The sequence below is a fragment of the Lactuca serriola genome, chromosome 5, assembly GCF_051521515.1.
Source record: "Lactuca serriola cultivar US96UC23 chromosome 5, Lser_US96UC23_V15, whole genome shotgun sequence".
In the NCBI taxonomy this organism is placed as follows: domain Eukaryota; kingdom Viridiplantae; phylum Streptophyta; class Magnoliopsida; order Asterales; family Asteraceae; genus Lactuca; species Lactuca serriola.
In genome coordinates, this window is record NC_136412.1 from 249,386,812 (window position 1) to 249,403,859 (window position 17,048).

The following is a 17,048-nucleotide window of genomic DNA, read 5'->3' on the forward strand; positions in this document are numbered from 1 at the left end:
TTTTTGAAAACAAAAAAAAAACTCAAGAAACTCTATCTATTTTTATAAGTTGTAAAAAACAACCACCAATTTGTTGTTTTGCTGGCTTCAACCGTTACTAGAAGGGTCACCTGCCACCCCCACTATAAGTAATCACTATTGGTGAAGGGACCATTGTTAATTGATAAATTAAATATCCTTTTATTTTTTGTTCTTACAAATCTTCCTATCAAATTAAGTGATGACATGTGTCACATTTAATGTGCATTTAATGATATTTAATTTAATATACTAAAATCACACATGTCATCATTTAATTGGGTAGGAGGATTTGTAGGAATAAAAGTAGGAGGATATTTTCTCTTGTTAATTATATCGTGCACCCGGTTGATTTCGATTTTGGATCCGCCACCGGTTGTTATTCCACATTAATCATAGGAAAAGATTTTAGCTGCTATTAATCACTAGTTGCTAGATTCACTTGTGCTTTATATTTATGATTTATCCAGATAGCCAGTTTTCTTATTATCACCAAATGCAGCTCAAATCTATACATTGCTGATAAACATCACAACACAAGACTGACCTAATCAATTTCACAAATGTATACATTTTAGTACATTGTAAACCACACCTCTACACTTGTAATTATTACAATTTTACACCTTTAATCAACACAGCATCACCATAAAATTACTACATGGTGAATTATTTTACAATATCTCGAGTTATTCAACATAATACATCATACCAATCAAAGTACTTTTTCATGCATTCAATCATATCATATCTCCTATCAAAGCATGATGCAGTTGCTTGGTAGTTGATATGAAATCCCATTAATATCTGCCTTTTTGTTTTTAACATGTTTTGGAGTTCAACTGTAACCTGGCATACATTTTCATATTTATTCACATGCATTAATCATAATAATTGTATAATAAATCAAAGTAAACTCATATTCATACCCTAGTATCATTGTTTCTGTTGGCAAGTAGTTCTTTTGTGGTTGTGGTTGGCTTAGCTGGAGACTTACGTGTGCATGTAACTCATTATTATTGCAATGCAATCCATAAACCTAAGGTTCAGATCATTATATATGCTCAATGGTGATTAGAATGCATTTATTAATTATACTTGGAAAGATTGTCTAGATCAGTACCTTCTTCAGTTCTGCTTGTTCTTGAAGCAGGAGATCTAGTTTCTTTTGCAATTCTTCATTTTCTTGAGCAACAAGACTCCCCTAAAATGATATGAATCAGAATTCAGAATCTGTTTCATGCATAATCTAAGGAAATTAACAATTATTGTTTGTTTTTTACCTTGTGGTGTAATTCTTTTACTTCAATTGTTAATGCTTGTTCCTGTAGCAAGAGATAAATGTAATTAGTATTTGGCTTTGTTTCAATGTTCATATCACTTCACTCTACACACAATGATACTTATGTTTGATTATGAAATAAAGTTCTTCATATTTAGTAACAACTGAACTGATATATTTGTGTGGATGACAATAACATGAGAATTCCTACCTTCTTTGTTCTGACACCCTTTAGACTCCTTTCCAGTTGGGCTTCTAGATTCTGGAGATCATTGACATTCAAACCAAAAAGTTCTTCGCCCAACAGCTGCCTGCAAGAATGGTATCATTGGGTAACAAATATTAGCGAATTTTAAGATTTATCATTGATATTATATTGTTTTAGGAACATAAAAGAAAGATTAGGGGCTTTATTTTTAACCTGTGGCTTTGTTGCAAATATTCAAGTTGTTGCCTCAGTTGAACTGCTTCTCCTTTCCAAATCTATTGAATGAGAAAAAAATGCTTAAGTATAAAATATATATGAACAATCATCTCTATGTAACAGTGCATGAGCAGTGAATATATCTTCTTTAGTTTATGAATGCATGTAATATAAAAGGCTCTTTATCTGCTTGTCACAAAATCGGATACATGTGTGTTGAATAAAGATTCAAAATATAACTGCATTAATAGTTTTTATTAGTGGTAAGCTAGTTGGGTAGTGTATAGATCAAGGGGCGTGTCTCTTGATGTTTCCAATTTGACAAATTTCTTTTTATTTTTTTGTATTATAAAAGGTTTGCTTGTCGTTTGTTTTTTGATTAAGTGGTGCAAATTCTTCATCTTAACCCTTAATTCCAACTTTCACAGACCAAAAGTATCATATTAATGTCTATAATTGAAGTATCTTATTAAGTCTTAAGAATTGTGGGGCTTAAAGAAGGATGTGTATGTTGCACCCAAAGGAAATGAGGTCGGGGACCTATGCTTAGTTGAGGGAAAATCAAAAGGACACAAAAGGACTTTTGTTCATTCAATAAGCTACGAATGATGAAAATTTTCCACAACATGAATTTGACAATCAAAAGGACACAAAAAGGGGTTTAATGAAAATTTTCTACCATTATCCCCATCACAAAACAACCCATTTTTCGATTAAATTCACTGCCTCGAATTTTCCGGTACGGCGTAAACAAATCCAATCCACCCTAATTAGATTTGACATTGACAAATTCATTGATGGATCACTCTCCAAACATGTGCAATTTCTCGACACCAAAACAAGAGAAACGAATCATGCTTTCCTGCCTTGGTACCATAGAGATCAGATCACCCTATGTGTTATGTTCTTATCCTTGGTAGTTGCTCCGATAAAAATTGCTAGTGAAACCTTGGAGTATCTCACTGCAAGTAATGCCAGTTCCTCCTGATCGCGTATCATCTCGCTCAAGACCAAGCACCAAGAATCCAAGAGGTAACCTATTTGTTACAAATATACAATCCAATTCGAATGGCCTAGCGCTTGCTCAAAACGCTATTGATGAGGAAGACCTCCAAGTTCGTATTCTTAATCAATTGGGGGATGAGTTCAACCTTATCGTAGCAGGGTGTAACGCCCTGTTTCAGATTGTTTCTATTACGGGGTGGTGATCAAGGATTGGGTAATAGCGGGCTTAGGATTCGGGTATTTGTATTGTGTTTTTGGAGTTAAAAGGTATTTTAGTAATGTGTCAGCTCGAGCTTCTATGGAAAATGAATGTTTGTTCGGGATATTGTAAGGCGGGTACTAGTTGATTAAAGCATAGAGCTTCTCGATACCTTTTCATGGATATATGGATCGTCGGAATCGGTTGTATATCAAAGAAGTTATGGCCTTTGGAATATGTAGGGTTTGAGGGGAAACCCTAGTATGTGGGGGCGTACCTAGGGAGTACGTGGGGCGTACTACTGTGGAGGAGGGTACACAAGGCGTAGTGTGGATTACGCTGAGTGTAGTGTGAGGGTTGATCGCGAATGCGAAGCCTCATATGTTGGGCATATGAGGAGTACATGGGGCGTACGAGGGGAGTTAAGAAACCCTAATTTTTGGTATTGGACCATATATAAACACATTTAGTCCTTGGGGCTGGCCTCTTTACCAGCCTCCAAGTTCCCAAAACCCTAGAAATCGTCTCTAAGCCCCCATGGTTGTAATTATGAGCTCATCATGTGCATTTTGGGGTTTTTGGGTCATTTCCAAGAAGATGGAGTTTGATGCAAGATTGGCTTAGATCTAGTTTGTATGAGTTTTTGGTTCATTTTGGTCCCAAGAATGAGATCTAGTGGTTTTGTACCACTCCAGGAGCTATGAGTTGCCACTCTTGGTGTTTCTGAGGTTCTAGATGCTTAAAGTTGTCTCCTTTAGGGTTTGGAATCCCCCATGCATGTGATGGTGTCCATTTGGTGGAAGTATAATTCTTTATTTTGATGTTGGGTTCTTTTGGGGAAAGCAAAGTCATCAAGTCAATGAATTTATGGTTCTAGACATTCTTTAAGAAGTAGGTATGTGGTTTGGACTCCTGGTTTTGAGCATTAAGTTCTTAATGGAGTTTTGGCTTAATGGTGGAGTACGTTGGGCATACAAGTTTGTACGCGCAGCGTACAAGCCAAATTGCATTAGCGTACAGCTAAGTACGCCCTGCGTACTAAGTCAGGAGGGTTTTGGCCTTTTGGGCTTGGGTGTTTGAGCTCTTAATGGGCCATCTGAGTATGAGTGTCTTGGACTAGGAATTTTGGTTGAGCTTTATGGTAAGGCCCATGTAAGGCGTTTGGGCCCAATTTGAAAAATTAAGCCATAATTGGGCCTTGGTTGGTTATTTGACTTTTGGGCATTTCAGGTTATGAGTTTGGGCCTTGGTTTTGGACCAAGCTAGGTTCGAGGTAAAATGGTATTTTTTAGCTCGAGTATGGATTTATGGTTATGGTTTGGAACCTAATTGGTAATTGGTAATTAGGTGTTGTTTTGATATTGACAGTTCCGGAATCTGTCAGCTATGAGTCAGGGATCGTCTGTATATTTCGGCAGTGCGAGGTGAGTCTCTTCACTGGGTTTAGCTGGTCGAAGGCACTAATGTCGACCCATTATTCTATGTTAGGGTGCTAGATGTATGTTCAACTCTCGTGTGCGTTATATGCTGATATGTTTATCGGGCAAGGCATGATGCCAACGATGCCTGAGGAGGATATCGTATGTTAATTATCAGTATGTGTCTTATGATTACTGGGCGAGGCCCAATTCTAGGAGGGGCTTGATGACTGTATGGAATGCTATAGTCGTTTTGATTATTGCATGTGTTAGTAGGTTATATGTTTATATGATTATATGGTTATTCGATAATGTGTGTATCGGGCGGGGCCCAATTTCAGGCGGGGCTTGGTGAATGACAGATCTGTAATCTGAGCGGGGCTCGAGGCTGAGTAGGACTCGAGACCAGGCGAGGCTCGATAGAGAGCGGAGGCCCAGTATGTGATTTATGTATGTGTGGTATGTGGTATCTTGGTGAACTCACTAAGCTTTGTGTTTATAGTTTCCAGTTTATGTTTTAGGTACATCGGTTTTCAAAATGGAAGGGCTCGGGATGATTGCAGAGCACACTACATGTTTGTGCATTCTGTGAATTACCCTAATTTAATGATATTTTGCTAAATCTTGATTACCTTGGTATTTTGGAGTTGTCATGTATTAACGATTTATTAATCTAAAAACAAAAATTTTATGTCATTATTTTTGAGACGTTTCACAAGGTCCGTGAGACCACTTTTCATTCCCATAGCTCTTTGATATGTTATTTGATTGTGAGCAACGACTGCCAGAAAAGACACATTCATTCATCAGCACCTTTGATTGCAAAAACACATTACACTCAACGATAGTCTAGACACTCGGTCAGCTCGATTTGGTTCGAGTGGACAACCACAAAGCAACCATGGGAATTGGTCCAACAACAACACTCAATACGGAGGTAATCGTTCCTTATACTCTACAACCTTTTATCAATTTTCTAGCATACCAGGTCATGATACATGTGACTACCGAAAACTCTCATGTTTTCTTAAAGACAATAACATCTCATTTGGCCAAGCCCTATTCATGAATTCCCCTTTATCAGCACCAGTTATCAATGCCACCTCCTCCCAGCCTAATCAATCCTCCTCTAGTTGGATGTTTGACATATGGACCTCTCATCATGTTACCTCAGACAACTCAATTTTTTAATCTATCTTTGAATATGGGGTCTCAACGCAATCATTAAAGGTCTCTCCATTTTTTCATATTGTACACACATATCCTTCAACCTCGTCTTGCTTTATCTTTTTAACTGATGTTTGTGTGTTCCTCACCAAGCTTGAAAATCTAATAATGATTCTATGGGATTCTTTCCCACATTTTTCTGTCAAGGATCTGTGCACGGGGCGCTTCTTATATGGGGAGTGAATGAAGGTGACATTTATCATGTTGTCTTGAAAACACTACCTCAAACCAACTTTACCTTCAAGTATTATGTGCTTGACTTATGTCACACTTTGTATTATCCTTCTTTTATACATCACCTAGGACCTTGTTCTAATTCATTGTTATTTTTTGATTTTTATTGTGACTTTTACTCAGTTAATAAAGGTCATAGGTTACCATTTGGAAAAACTTTTTTACAACCACAAAGCCTTTGCAACTTTTTTAAACTGATGTATGGGATCCTACACGTAATTCACTTAATGGTTTTTCTTATTTTATTATTTTTGTTGACTTTTTTTGTAAGTATGTTGCCTTTGCAACTTGTTTAAACTGATGTATGGGATCCTACACAAAATTCAATTGATGGTTTTGTTTATTATATATTTTTGTTGACTTTTATTGTAAGTATGTTTGGCTCTACCCCATAAAAAAATTCTAATATTGCTCAATTGTTCCTACATTTTGAACACTTGGTTGAAAAGCATTTCCATACACCACTTATATCTATTTTTTACGATAATGGTGGTAAACATCAACATCTCATCTCGTGTTTCAATCTATGGGTGTCTTACATTTCACCACTCCCCCTCATACACGTGAGCATAATGGTACTGTTGAAAGGCATCATCAGAATATTATGGAAGCTGGTTTAGCCTTACTTCACTATGCACGCCTTCCATTTACCTATCATTCACATACTTTTCAAATCGCGGTTTACCAGATCAATAGTTTCCTACACATGTACTCGACAATAAAACCTATTTGAACTTATGTACAACAAACCTATAACATACAACAAATTAAAACCATTTGTATGCTTGTATTATCCTTGGCTTCATCCTTATTCCACCTCCAAATTTTAACCCAGATCCACCAAATGCCTCTTTCTTGGCTACTCGTCATCCAAATCAACTTACAAGTGCCTTGATCTCTCTAAGAACTGTGTCTTTCACTCAAGGCATGTGTAATTCATAAAGACTCTATTTCCTAATCAAACTCTTTCTCACCACTCCACAACCTTACTTACTATTGTTTAATTCCTTAAAACCCCTATACCAACTTCTGTTACAACCTCTATCTCACCAACCATGATGCGGTCTACATCTACCAAATCTATCTCTCATTTTCTACACATAACTACTCCAGAAGCCTCAATGCCTGCCACACCAAGATTCACTATCTCACCCCTACTTCAAACATACTCCAAAAGACCAAAACCACAAGCCCAACCTACCACTTGTACTACTATGCCCTCCCCTTCAATCCATTAAACACCTTCTCCATGTTAGATTTTGGGGTCTTAAGAATATCAATTTAATTGGATATTTCTAGGATCGTGATTGCAATCACTTTCCAAAATTTGTGATTTCGACCCTATTTCCTAGGGTATCATGAAATCAGATTTGGGATAATCCAAAGAATTACAATTTAGAAGTCATACCACTTCTGAATCTGAAACACATAAAAGTACCTTGTTGTTTTGTGTTCTTGAAAGATGGATCAAATAAAAAGTATGATTTTTATGTATATATGTTCCAACCCAATTTTTTTAACATTCATCATTCTTATACAGATGTAAACAATTGGTTGAAAGTTAGTTTATGGGGCTTACATCCGTTTTGGCGCCAAATAAAGATGGTTGAAATATCGCCAAGGGCTCCACCCTTGGACCCCTGCTAGGAGAGCTGCCCCTAGACGCTAACAGGGGCATAGTCCCTTGGACCTTGCACCCATGCACGTTGCCCCCCGACCCCCATATTCTCGAGTATAAATTTATCACTCTGAGTGTGGACCCCTGCACCTCCTGTCTCAGTGCTTAGCCTATCTCATTATTAATAATAACTACACTAAAATCACCAATACTCAACCTTTCTCTCACTCCTCGACCAAACAATCCACTAACCCCTAAAGCCTAGTGCATTCATAGATTCACCTGCATTATTCACCTTTGCTACCATTATATCCTCTCATTCGATCTCATCCGCCTCTCCTGCTCCTTCCAATGTCCATCCTCTACCTTGAACTAGAAAACACAATCCTAGGTATTTTAGTGATAAGTTTGTCAACACATCCACCCTTCATCCGTTACCTAGTACCCTAAAGTCAGCCACTCATACTTAAGCTCTTAAGGATCCAAAATGGAGAAAATCTATGGATAACGAGTTTCATGCTTTACTTCATAATGCAACTTTGGAGCTCATTCCATCATCCGATCACAAACCTATTGGTTGCAAATAGGCCTTTCGTGTCTAAAGAAATATGGATGGTTCCATTGCTAAATAAAAGGTTTGCCTCATAGCCAAAGGTTTTCTCAAGAAACATGGCGTTGATTACTTTGACATCTTTATCTGTATACAAAATTTGTTACTATCTGTATGGTTCTCTCCATTGCTTTTCTCCTAAGCTATATTGTGACAACACTAGAGCTACTTATTTGTGTGCCAATCCATTGTATCATTTGCATATGAAGCATGTTATACTTGATTATCATTTTATTCTTGAAATGGTGTCAAATGGTTCTTTTCAAGTACTGAATTTTATTTCTACAAATCAATCGGTTGATACTTTTACTAAACCACTGGGTCGTGATCCATCTCTCAAGCTTCATTCCCAGAATTATTCTAATTGATTTAATTACCTTGTATATATAGGTCAATGGTTTGTTCCATAATTATCCCCTGTATATGTGGTCTTTATATCTCTGTAAATGGCTATAAATCCAATCGATATTCACAAAAATAATACATAATTATTAAACCCATAAATACAATTATAAAGTGGTGATACTATAAGCAATGAATATGTTATATGCGAGTTTCGAGAATCTGTGAATCTAAGGACATATAAACCTATATTTATGAAGATTTTATTAGCTCTTTTTTAGCTTAGCTCATGATGATATGTTGGATAGGTCTAGTGAAAAATATGGAAGAGAAAGCCTCTCCTGATAAAGGGTAGTCTTTGTAACAACTATGCAAATGCGGATGCACGGAAAAAAGAGGAAAACATACAAATTTCACAAGAGAGATGACTGCAATGGTTGTGTATCTAATGATGCAAGTTACATAAATATTGTAGATATTTTTATGGAAGTTATGAAATAAATTATTTTATGGAATTTATGGATGTGGTGAAGATTAATGTATAAGTAGGGGTGGTAAATCGGGTCATTGTGTCGTGTTTTTGTCTGACATGACACAACATGACAATGTTTTATGTAACACGAACACGACACGACACGATGTCCTGTTTTTTTTAACTAACACGAAAACAAACCGATTAAAAAACGACAAACACGACACGACACGATAACACGAAAACACGACAAACACGAAAAACACGACAAATAAATGTTAAATCGTGTCAATTTCATGTCGAATTTTAAACACAAACACGACACGACACGACATCGTGTTTTTTACACTTAACACGAATACGACACGAACACGAATTCGAATTTCAGTTTCGTCCCAATTTCGTTTCGTGTCGTGTATTTTTGTCGTGTCGTGTCAATAATTGCCACCCCTATGTATAAGGTATATGCATTATTATGGAATAAGAGGCAAATTTTGCAATATGTGGTTGGGATTTAAAGGAAGTAACTTCCATAATAAAAATACATCATTTTTTGGTTTCATTTAGAGTCTATAGTTTAGAAACAAATAGGAGCGTTGAATATTGATTCAAAACATAACTGCATTATCAAGTGTTATGAGTGGAAAATTAGGTTTTTGGGTAGTATGGTAGACCATTGGTCATGTCTTTTGGTATATCAAGTTTTGTTTTTAATTTTATTTAAAAATTTTCATTGTAAATTCATTGGTTTTCCTCTGTTTTTTAATTAAGTACAACATTGTAGTTCCCCAGTTTCGTCTCATAACTATTTCACAATGTGAATGGGATTGTCATTCATATGAAGTTTTACATGTATATTAAAAACTTTGCACGAAAATTGCATTGTTAGATGACGTGTGTCCCTTGGAGGGTTATAGTGGTCATACATACGTGTCTTAGAAATATAAGTTAAATATTTAGTTTCAATGAAATATTTCACTCAAGGGTTTAATTAGGGTTTGATAATTTTGATCTATTTGAAACTTTGTGCTCTACTTGTTGTTGTTATAATATTAACAAGACAAACAAAGTTGTTGAGTATTATATTTTACATTTTGTGGTAACAGTATTTAATTGCAGTGGATTTCAAGTACCATGTTTAGTTTTTTAAATCTTTGAAGGAAGTTTGGAAAATGCAAACTACTTATGACCATCTGATCATTTTAGGCACAATTACCAAAGTTGAGTTGTTCTGGTATTTCATTCTGAGAGGAAATATGCCATATGCATATTAAGTATTGACTATGGAGCCTTTTTATTATCAAACAGAACTAATTAGTGCTAAAGAATTCCAACCTCTTATTTGTTAAGAGAATGTAAGTTCATATCAAACGGAATGAATGCTGACTGTTTGACTCAAAAGTTTTCAAACAACCCGTATGGTCAATATGATCCCCAAAATCAATGTTGTTAGTGTATCCCACATTGATGCAACAAGGTCTTATAAGTGGCTATATATATGCTGGAGTTCTCATTCTCTCCACAAAGGTTCTTTTGGAGAAACAATTTGTCGTTGTTCAATTTTGAGGGGGTAAAAATGACATTTTACATAGTAAAGGGGTATAAAGTGCCATTCTACAAAGTAAGGATGTGGAAAATCCATTCTACAAAATAAAAGGGTGGAAATTGCCAACGTACAAAAGTCAAAGGATCATATATGTCATTATTAAAAAACTTTATGGCAAAAATGAAAATAAGAAAATAAATTTATGACCAAAATATAAAATAAAAAACTTTTATGATAAAAAAATATATTATCCTTAAAATTTCCTTTTTATTTTATATATAATAATAAATAATTTCTATCGGAAACCGAAAGAACACTTTTAAAGTTTGAAAAAATAATTCAGAATGATAACCAACAGTTAATTTTTTTTACGTAACATATCATTTAGTTACTTATTGTTTGTATAATCTATAACCTTTTTGACCGCGGTCAAAAGGATTATGATGAATACAAAAAGTAAGTTAAATGATATATCAACTATTGATGTTTATATTTGATCTTTTTTGCTTTTTTTATATGTGTGTTCATCATAATTATTTTGACTGGCCACATATATAGGTGATAACCTATAAAAAAATTATGAGGAATAGATACAACAACTTTAGATGATCAGTTGCTAAAAGAAAAGTCATTTTACCAAATGGTTTTAATCCAGCCCGGCTAATTGAATATATACCGTAATACCGCTAATTTTCGTGAAATAATGAAAAATTGTGCACCTTAAATGAATATATATACTGCCTAATTTTCCTATAAATTACGACAGGAAAGGAAGAAAAAGCCCTAGTTTCCATCTTCTCTACTTACGACCACCACCAGAGAAAAATCATTGGCATGCTCTTTCACGTTTTCTCGTTTCTAAATTCACTCCTCCGCTTCCTCCACCATTGCCATCTCCGTTGGAGTCGTCATCAACTATTACTCATCGCCATCGTTTGCATGCCATCTCCACGCCGCCGCTTTCACAGGCTATAAGCTTCTGTATCCTCAATTTCTTTCTTTTTTCCATTGATTTCATCCCACCAAAGCCATCCTTTAATTCATCACCCATTCCCAAATCCGGTGCAGGAAGGAGGGCATCTGTGTGAGAATAGCATTTTTGGTATATCTAACTTTTTTTATTTCTAACTTATATGGTGAGTCTGTTTTAGTTTTTGATATTTTTACTGAAAACCTATCCCAAATACGCCCTTAGAAACAACGATAACAGAGTTAGACAAAACGAGAGAAGCAGCAATCACATAAGCTAACCCTAGGTTCAGGCCTTCATCCGCTTTTCGAAATTGCAAGTTAGCTGATTAATGATCTAGCAAAATTGGAGACCGAGTAGACGAGATAAACAATAGACGATAATATTCACTGGTTCCTCTAAAATTTTAGGTTTGTTGTTTCAGTTCGTATTATGATTTTGACTCTCAGAAAATATTGATTCCTTTAATTATCTCGAAACACTAGTAGTTGTACTGAATATTATGATATTCGATTTTTTTTTGAGAAGTTGGATTCATGGGCAGGAATCTATGTTTGAATAGGATTTGGACAGAGATGTAGCAAAGTGATTTTGTTAACTGCCATGGAGGAGTTAAGGAGGTTGAGAGGTGTAACGCTTGCAAACCCGGGCTAGTCAATTTAGAGACAGTAAGCATCAACAATGAGTTTTTGATGGAAGATTATTTGGAAGGATTAATCTTTTCCAAGTGGTAGTATATGTTACAAGGGTTCTGTACATATAAAGAACGCCAAAATCCGAGTTATAACGAAGAAGTTATGACCCATCGAAGTTTTTCAGCAAAACCGACACGACATCGGGAGACGTAAATAGTGAATTTACGATGGAGGAATTTTTAGCCTTAGAAATCTAAACAAAAGTTGTAGTATACCTTAAACCGAGAACATTAAAAAAAATGCCCAAATCTGACTTCGTATGAGGAAGTTATGAATTTTAGATCGAGTGGTTTCTGCCCTACGCGACCTAAATGAGAATTGAGGATCTCATTAATAGGAACTCAACGGTAAAAAGACAGACAAAAACGGAGTTCGTATGTAGAAGTTATGAATTTTACGCAGACATTTAACAGTATAATCACATCGTACTGTTAAATTTAAGATCGGTCGAGAACTAGCCGACATAGTCAAAATGAAAGTTGTAGATCTTATTTTTACCTATGCGTGGATATAAAGAACGTAAAAAACGGAACTCGTTTGCGAACGTTATAGGGTTTAGAAGTCGGTAGGGTGCTGCTGCAAAAGGGGTGATGTGGCACAATCTTAGCCATTGCTTTCTCCCCAAGGTTTGCCACTAGATGGTGACATGTGGCACCAATTTTAGCCATATTTCACCCTATAAATACAACCCCATCCACCCTCATTTCTTCACACCTCCACCCTTCTCTCTCTACTCTCTCTCTCTCTCTAAACCTCTCAAAACTCCCCTAGCGCTAGAAGAAAGCCCCGAAGCGCTCAACGGCTCCGAGATGAATAGAACTTTAGTATATGTCATTGATCTGAGAGCATGGATTAGACATAATCATTGTCCTTAGTCCGAGAGTATTGATTGGACATATTCATCTGTCATTAATCCGGGAGTATGGATTAAGACATAGTCAGTTGTTCTTAGCCTGAGAGTATGGATTAAGACATAGTCAGTCGTCCTCAGTCTGGAAGTATATATAGGACATAGTAATTTGTCGTTAATCCGGGAGAATGGATTTACACATTGGGCACTTGTCCATAATCCAAGAGTATGGAATGGGCAAAATTATTGATCCGAGAGCATGAATTAGATCCGAGAGTATGGGTTAAGTAACAGGTAAAATTAAAGGTCCGAGAGTATGGATAGTCTCGTTGTAAGGATTAACGAGGTGGGGTAAGAGTTGCTTATATATATATATATATATATATATATATATATATATATATATATATATATATATATATACATATATATATAATGAAATTGTATATTTTGTGAGTTTTAAATTATATACATTTGTTCGAAAATGTTTTGATAACGTATTTATCAATGTTTACTGTGAACAATTTCCGCAACATTTTCACTAAAAGAGGTACTCTGATATTTATAAAGCATAAAGAAAATCGGTCTTTTCTGACCGTGAAAATGGGGATGTCACAGTTGGTATCAGAGCATTAGTTTAAGCGAACTAGGAATATGAATTTATTTATAGACTTAAACTTAGAATGCTAAGCAATGATTGTGAGGAGTGTGTCTAATAAAATTTAGGTAATTCACCTGAATAGACACAAGCACTAACTTATTTAGGGAAAATACGTAACATGCTTTTATGTGCTAAATGATTTATGATATGCATTATATGATCGAATCTATGGTCTGTTGCCGACCGGATCTGGAAACTTTATGTGTTCAGGTTTCTAAACGTTTAATTACGATATTAGAACTGACATATAACTTTTCGGAGTGATAGGGAGATTTACACGTCGATCGTAAATAAAATCTTTCCTATCTTAATTCTCGTAATTACACACCGAACGTCTGAATTGGTGTATAGATTGAAATGGCAGGAACCCAAAGTGGAGTCGGGAACGCGAACGGAAACATGAATCAACCTCCATGGATTAAGCAAATACCTGTTGTGGTAGCCACTCCCGAGCCCATCACGATGGCCGGAGTACAGGCGATGATCCAAATGATGTTGGATCCTCAAATGGAGGAAACCAGACGTTTGCTTCAACAGAATCGAGAGGAAGCTACAATACCAATCGAACAAACCAAACTGAATGATGGGTAGTCGGAAGGAGGGAACTATAGTGGGATCGTTGGTCAAGCCAACCCACCAATAGTTCGACGAAACAACCAAGATGACGGAGACGAGAGGAACAGATGCAAGTACAAGGATTTTCTAACTTGCATGCCATCGACCTTCACTGGAAAGCAAGATCCGATCAGAGTTATAGATTAGATATTAGAGATGGAGTTGGCCTTCATGATGTATGGATGCAGAGGAAAGTAACAAACCACATTTGCAGTACATCAGTTCCGAGGAGGCGTTGTGCGCTGGTGGAACACCCTGGGGAAGACTCTAAGCCCCAATGAGCCCCTGCAACTGACTTGAGTAGAGTTTTTGGTGCATTTCAAGCGTAAGTATTGCTCAGTCCAAAACCTGCTCGAGTTAGAGAACCAATTCCTAACTTTGAAGAAAGGGAGCATGTCCATCGATGAATACACCAACAACTTCATAGACAAAATGGAGTTTGCTTTGTGCCTTGTCCCAGACGAACTGACAAAAGTCGACAAGTACACAAAGGGACTACCTTGGGAGTATGTGGTGCCGGTACGTCAGGCACCTACTCTAGAGGCAGCTATCTGGGTTGCCAAGTCTGTTGAAGATATGATCAAAGGAAGAGCCGCCAACAAGGTTGAAGTTGGTGATAAGAGAAAGTTTGAAGGATCCACAAGGTCCGACGAGAAGAGAAAATTCTCAAAGTCTGGAGAATGAGCACAATGGTGTGATGCTCTAAAGAGATGACATGCTTCAAATGCAGGAAGACTAGTCATTATGCCAGTGAATGCACAACCAAGAGAGAAGTTTGCTTTAGGTGTGGTGAAGAAGGACACTACAAGCAAAATTGCCCAAGGAGAGAAGAAGCTACAAAGCCAAATGTGCCGCCAAAACCGAAGGCAAGAGCATTCCATATGATCCTAGACGAAGAAGTTGACAATGCAAGGAGTCAGGAGTGAGGATGGATATTCGAAGATCAAGTTATAGTATCTTAAGGTGTAGCCTATTAGAGGCATAGTCTAGGATGAACTTGAACACCCATGTAATCGTTTCAAGGAATAATATAAAACCTTCATTTTACTATCTCATGTGTTAAGGTGTTGTGTGATTTTCTTTTATGATGACTTGGAAAACTGCGAGACAATACTTGAGACGAGTATGAGTAGCTGTTAATGGTAGTACAGGCCTATACTACCGGAAGAACAGGACTCACGCTTGAATCAGGGAAAGTCACAAGGTTACCAAGGCACTAGTAATTGATTTTGTTTTGTTCATGTCTATCGTTACCATCGTTTCGGTAACGATTAAGAATATGATTGTCGTTTCGACCCTAGTGGTCATATCATATCAAGTCAGACTAAGATGAGTGTGTTACATGGTTCAGAGAACCAAGATCGATGTAACATCCGACTTAAGGCACACGATTGAAGTAAAATCGAAGCGATCAATAGCAGTATCACGATCATTGTAAGAGCTTGTAGCTAGAAGTGATACATGTTAGAATGTGATTATATCACATTAGAGCATGAAGGAAGTTTTCTTCAAGTCTGGAATTTGACTCTAAAAGACCTGAGTCTAAGCGTCGCATCATACGACGAGATGTCATTAGAACATGCCCCATTGGTCCATGGTGGTAATGAAAGAGCTTATCATAAGTTTGTCAAGAAGGAGTTTCCAATAAGGAATCAATATTGTGAGTCGAAGGTCATGATTGGAAGACTAACGTGAGATAGAGAGTGGGTGCACGATCGAGTACTACTTGGAGCCAATAAGTCCAAGAGTTAGATACTCATTCGAAGGAATAAAGAAGTTAATATTATTACCTAGGATTAAGAGATAACTTATGGAGTCATTATACTGCTTTGTTTCGTTGATGATTCTGGGATGTAATCATCCTAAGGGGGAGATAATTGTAACGCCCGCAGATCCGGGCTAGTCAATTTAGAGACAATAAGCATCAAAAATGAGTTTTTGGTGGAAGATTATTTAGAAGGATTAATCTTTTCCAAGTGTTATTATATTTTATAAGGGTTCCGTACATATAAAGAACGCCAAAATCCGATTTATAATGAAGATGCTATGACTCGTCGAAGTTTTCGGCAAAACCGACACGACACCGGGAGATGTAAATAGTGAATTTATGATAGAAGACTTTTTAGCCTTAGAAATCTAAATAATAGTTGTTGTATATGTTAAACTGAGAACATACAAAAAAAGAACGCCAAAATCTGACTTCGTATGAGGAAGTTATGAATTTTCTAAGATTTGGCATAGTAGTACACGACCCGAAACTCGAATTTTAGATCGAGCGGTTTCTTCCCTACGCGACTTAAATGAGAATTTATGATCTCATTAATAGGAACCCAACGGTAAAAATACAGACGAAAACGGAGTTCATATGTAGAAGTTATGAATTTTACGCGAACATTTAACTGTATAATCTCATCATAATGTTAAATTTAAGATCGGTCAAGAACTAGCCGACATAGTCAAAATGAAAGTTGTAGATATTGTTTTTACCTACGCGTGGATATAAATAACATAAAAAAACGGAGCTCGTATGTGAAAGTTACAGGGTTTAGAAGTCGACAGGGTGCTGCTGCAAAAGGGGTGATGTGACACAATCTTGACCATTGCTTTCTCTCCAAGGCTTGCCACTAGATGGTGACATGTGGCACCAATTTGAGCATATTTCACCCTATAAATACAACCCCTTCCACCCTCATTTCTTCACACCTCTACCCTTCTCTCTCTCTACTCTCTCTCTCTCTCTCTCTCTCTCTCTCTCTCTCTAAACCTCTCAAAACTCCCCTAGCGCTAGAAGAAAGCCCCGGAGCGCTCAACCGCTCCGAGATGAAGAGGTTTTGGCTCGGAAATTCTACCCCTGCAGAGATT

General features: G+C 36.7%; 1 protein-coding gene across 1 annotated transcript in view; it reads right to left on the minus strand.

Moving 5' to 3' along the window:
- Positions 1-839: 839 nt before the first annotated feature.
- The window catches only part of LOC145050362 (MADS-box transcription factor 23-like), a 32,516-nt gene continuing 16,307 nt past the window's right edge, over positions 840-17,048 (minus strand). The window contains exons 3-8 of the mRNA XM_078998623.1: positions 1,722-1,783; positions 1,512-1,611; positions 1,302-1,343; positions 1,142-1,222; positions 948-1,057; positions 840-867 (exon numbers count right to left, since the gene is read on the minus strand). Of these exons, the coding sequence (XP_078854749.1) occupies positions 840-867; positions 948-1,057; positions 1,142-1,222; positions 1,302-1,343; positions 1,512-1,611; positions 1,722-1,783 (423 nt within the window). The remainder of the gene's footprint in view (positions 868-947; positions 1,058-1,141; positions 1,223-1,301; positions 1,344-1,511; positions 1,612-1,721; positions 1,784-17,048) is intronic.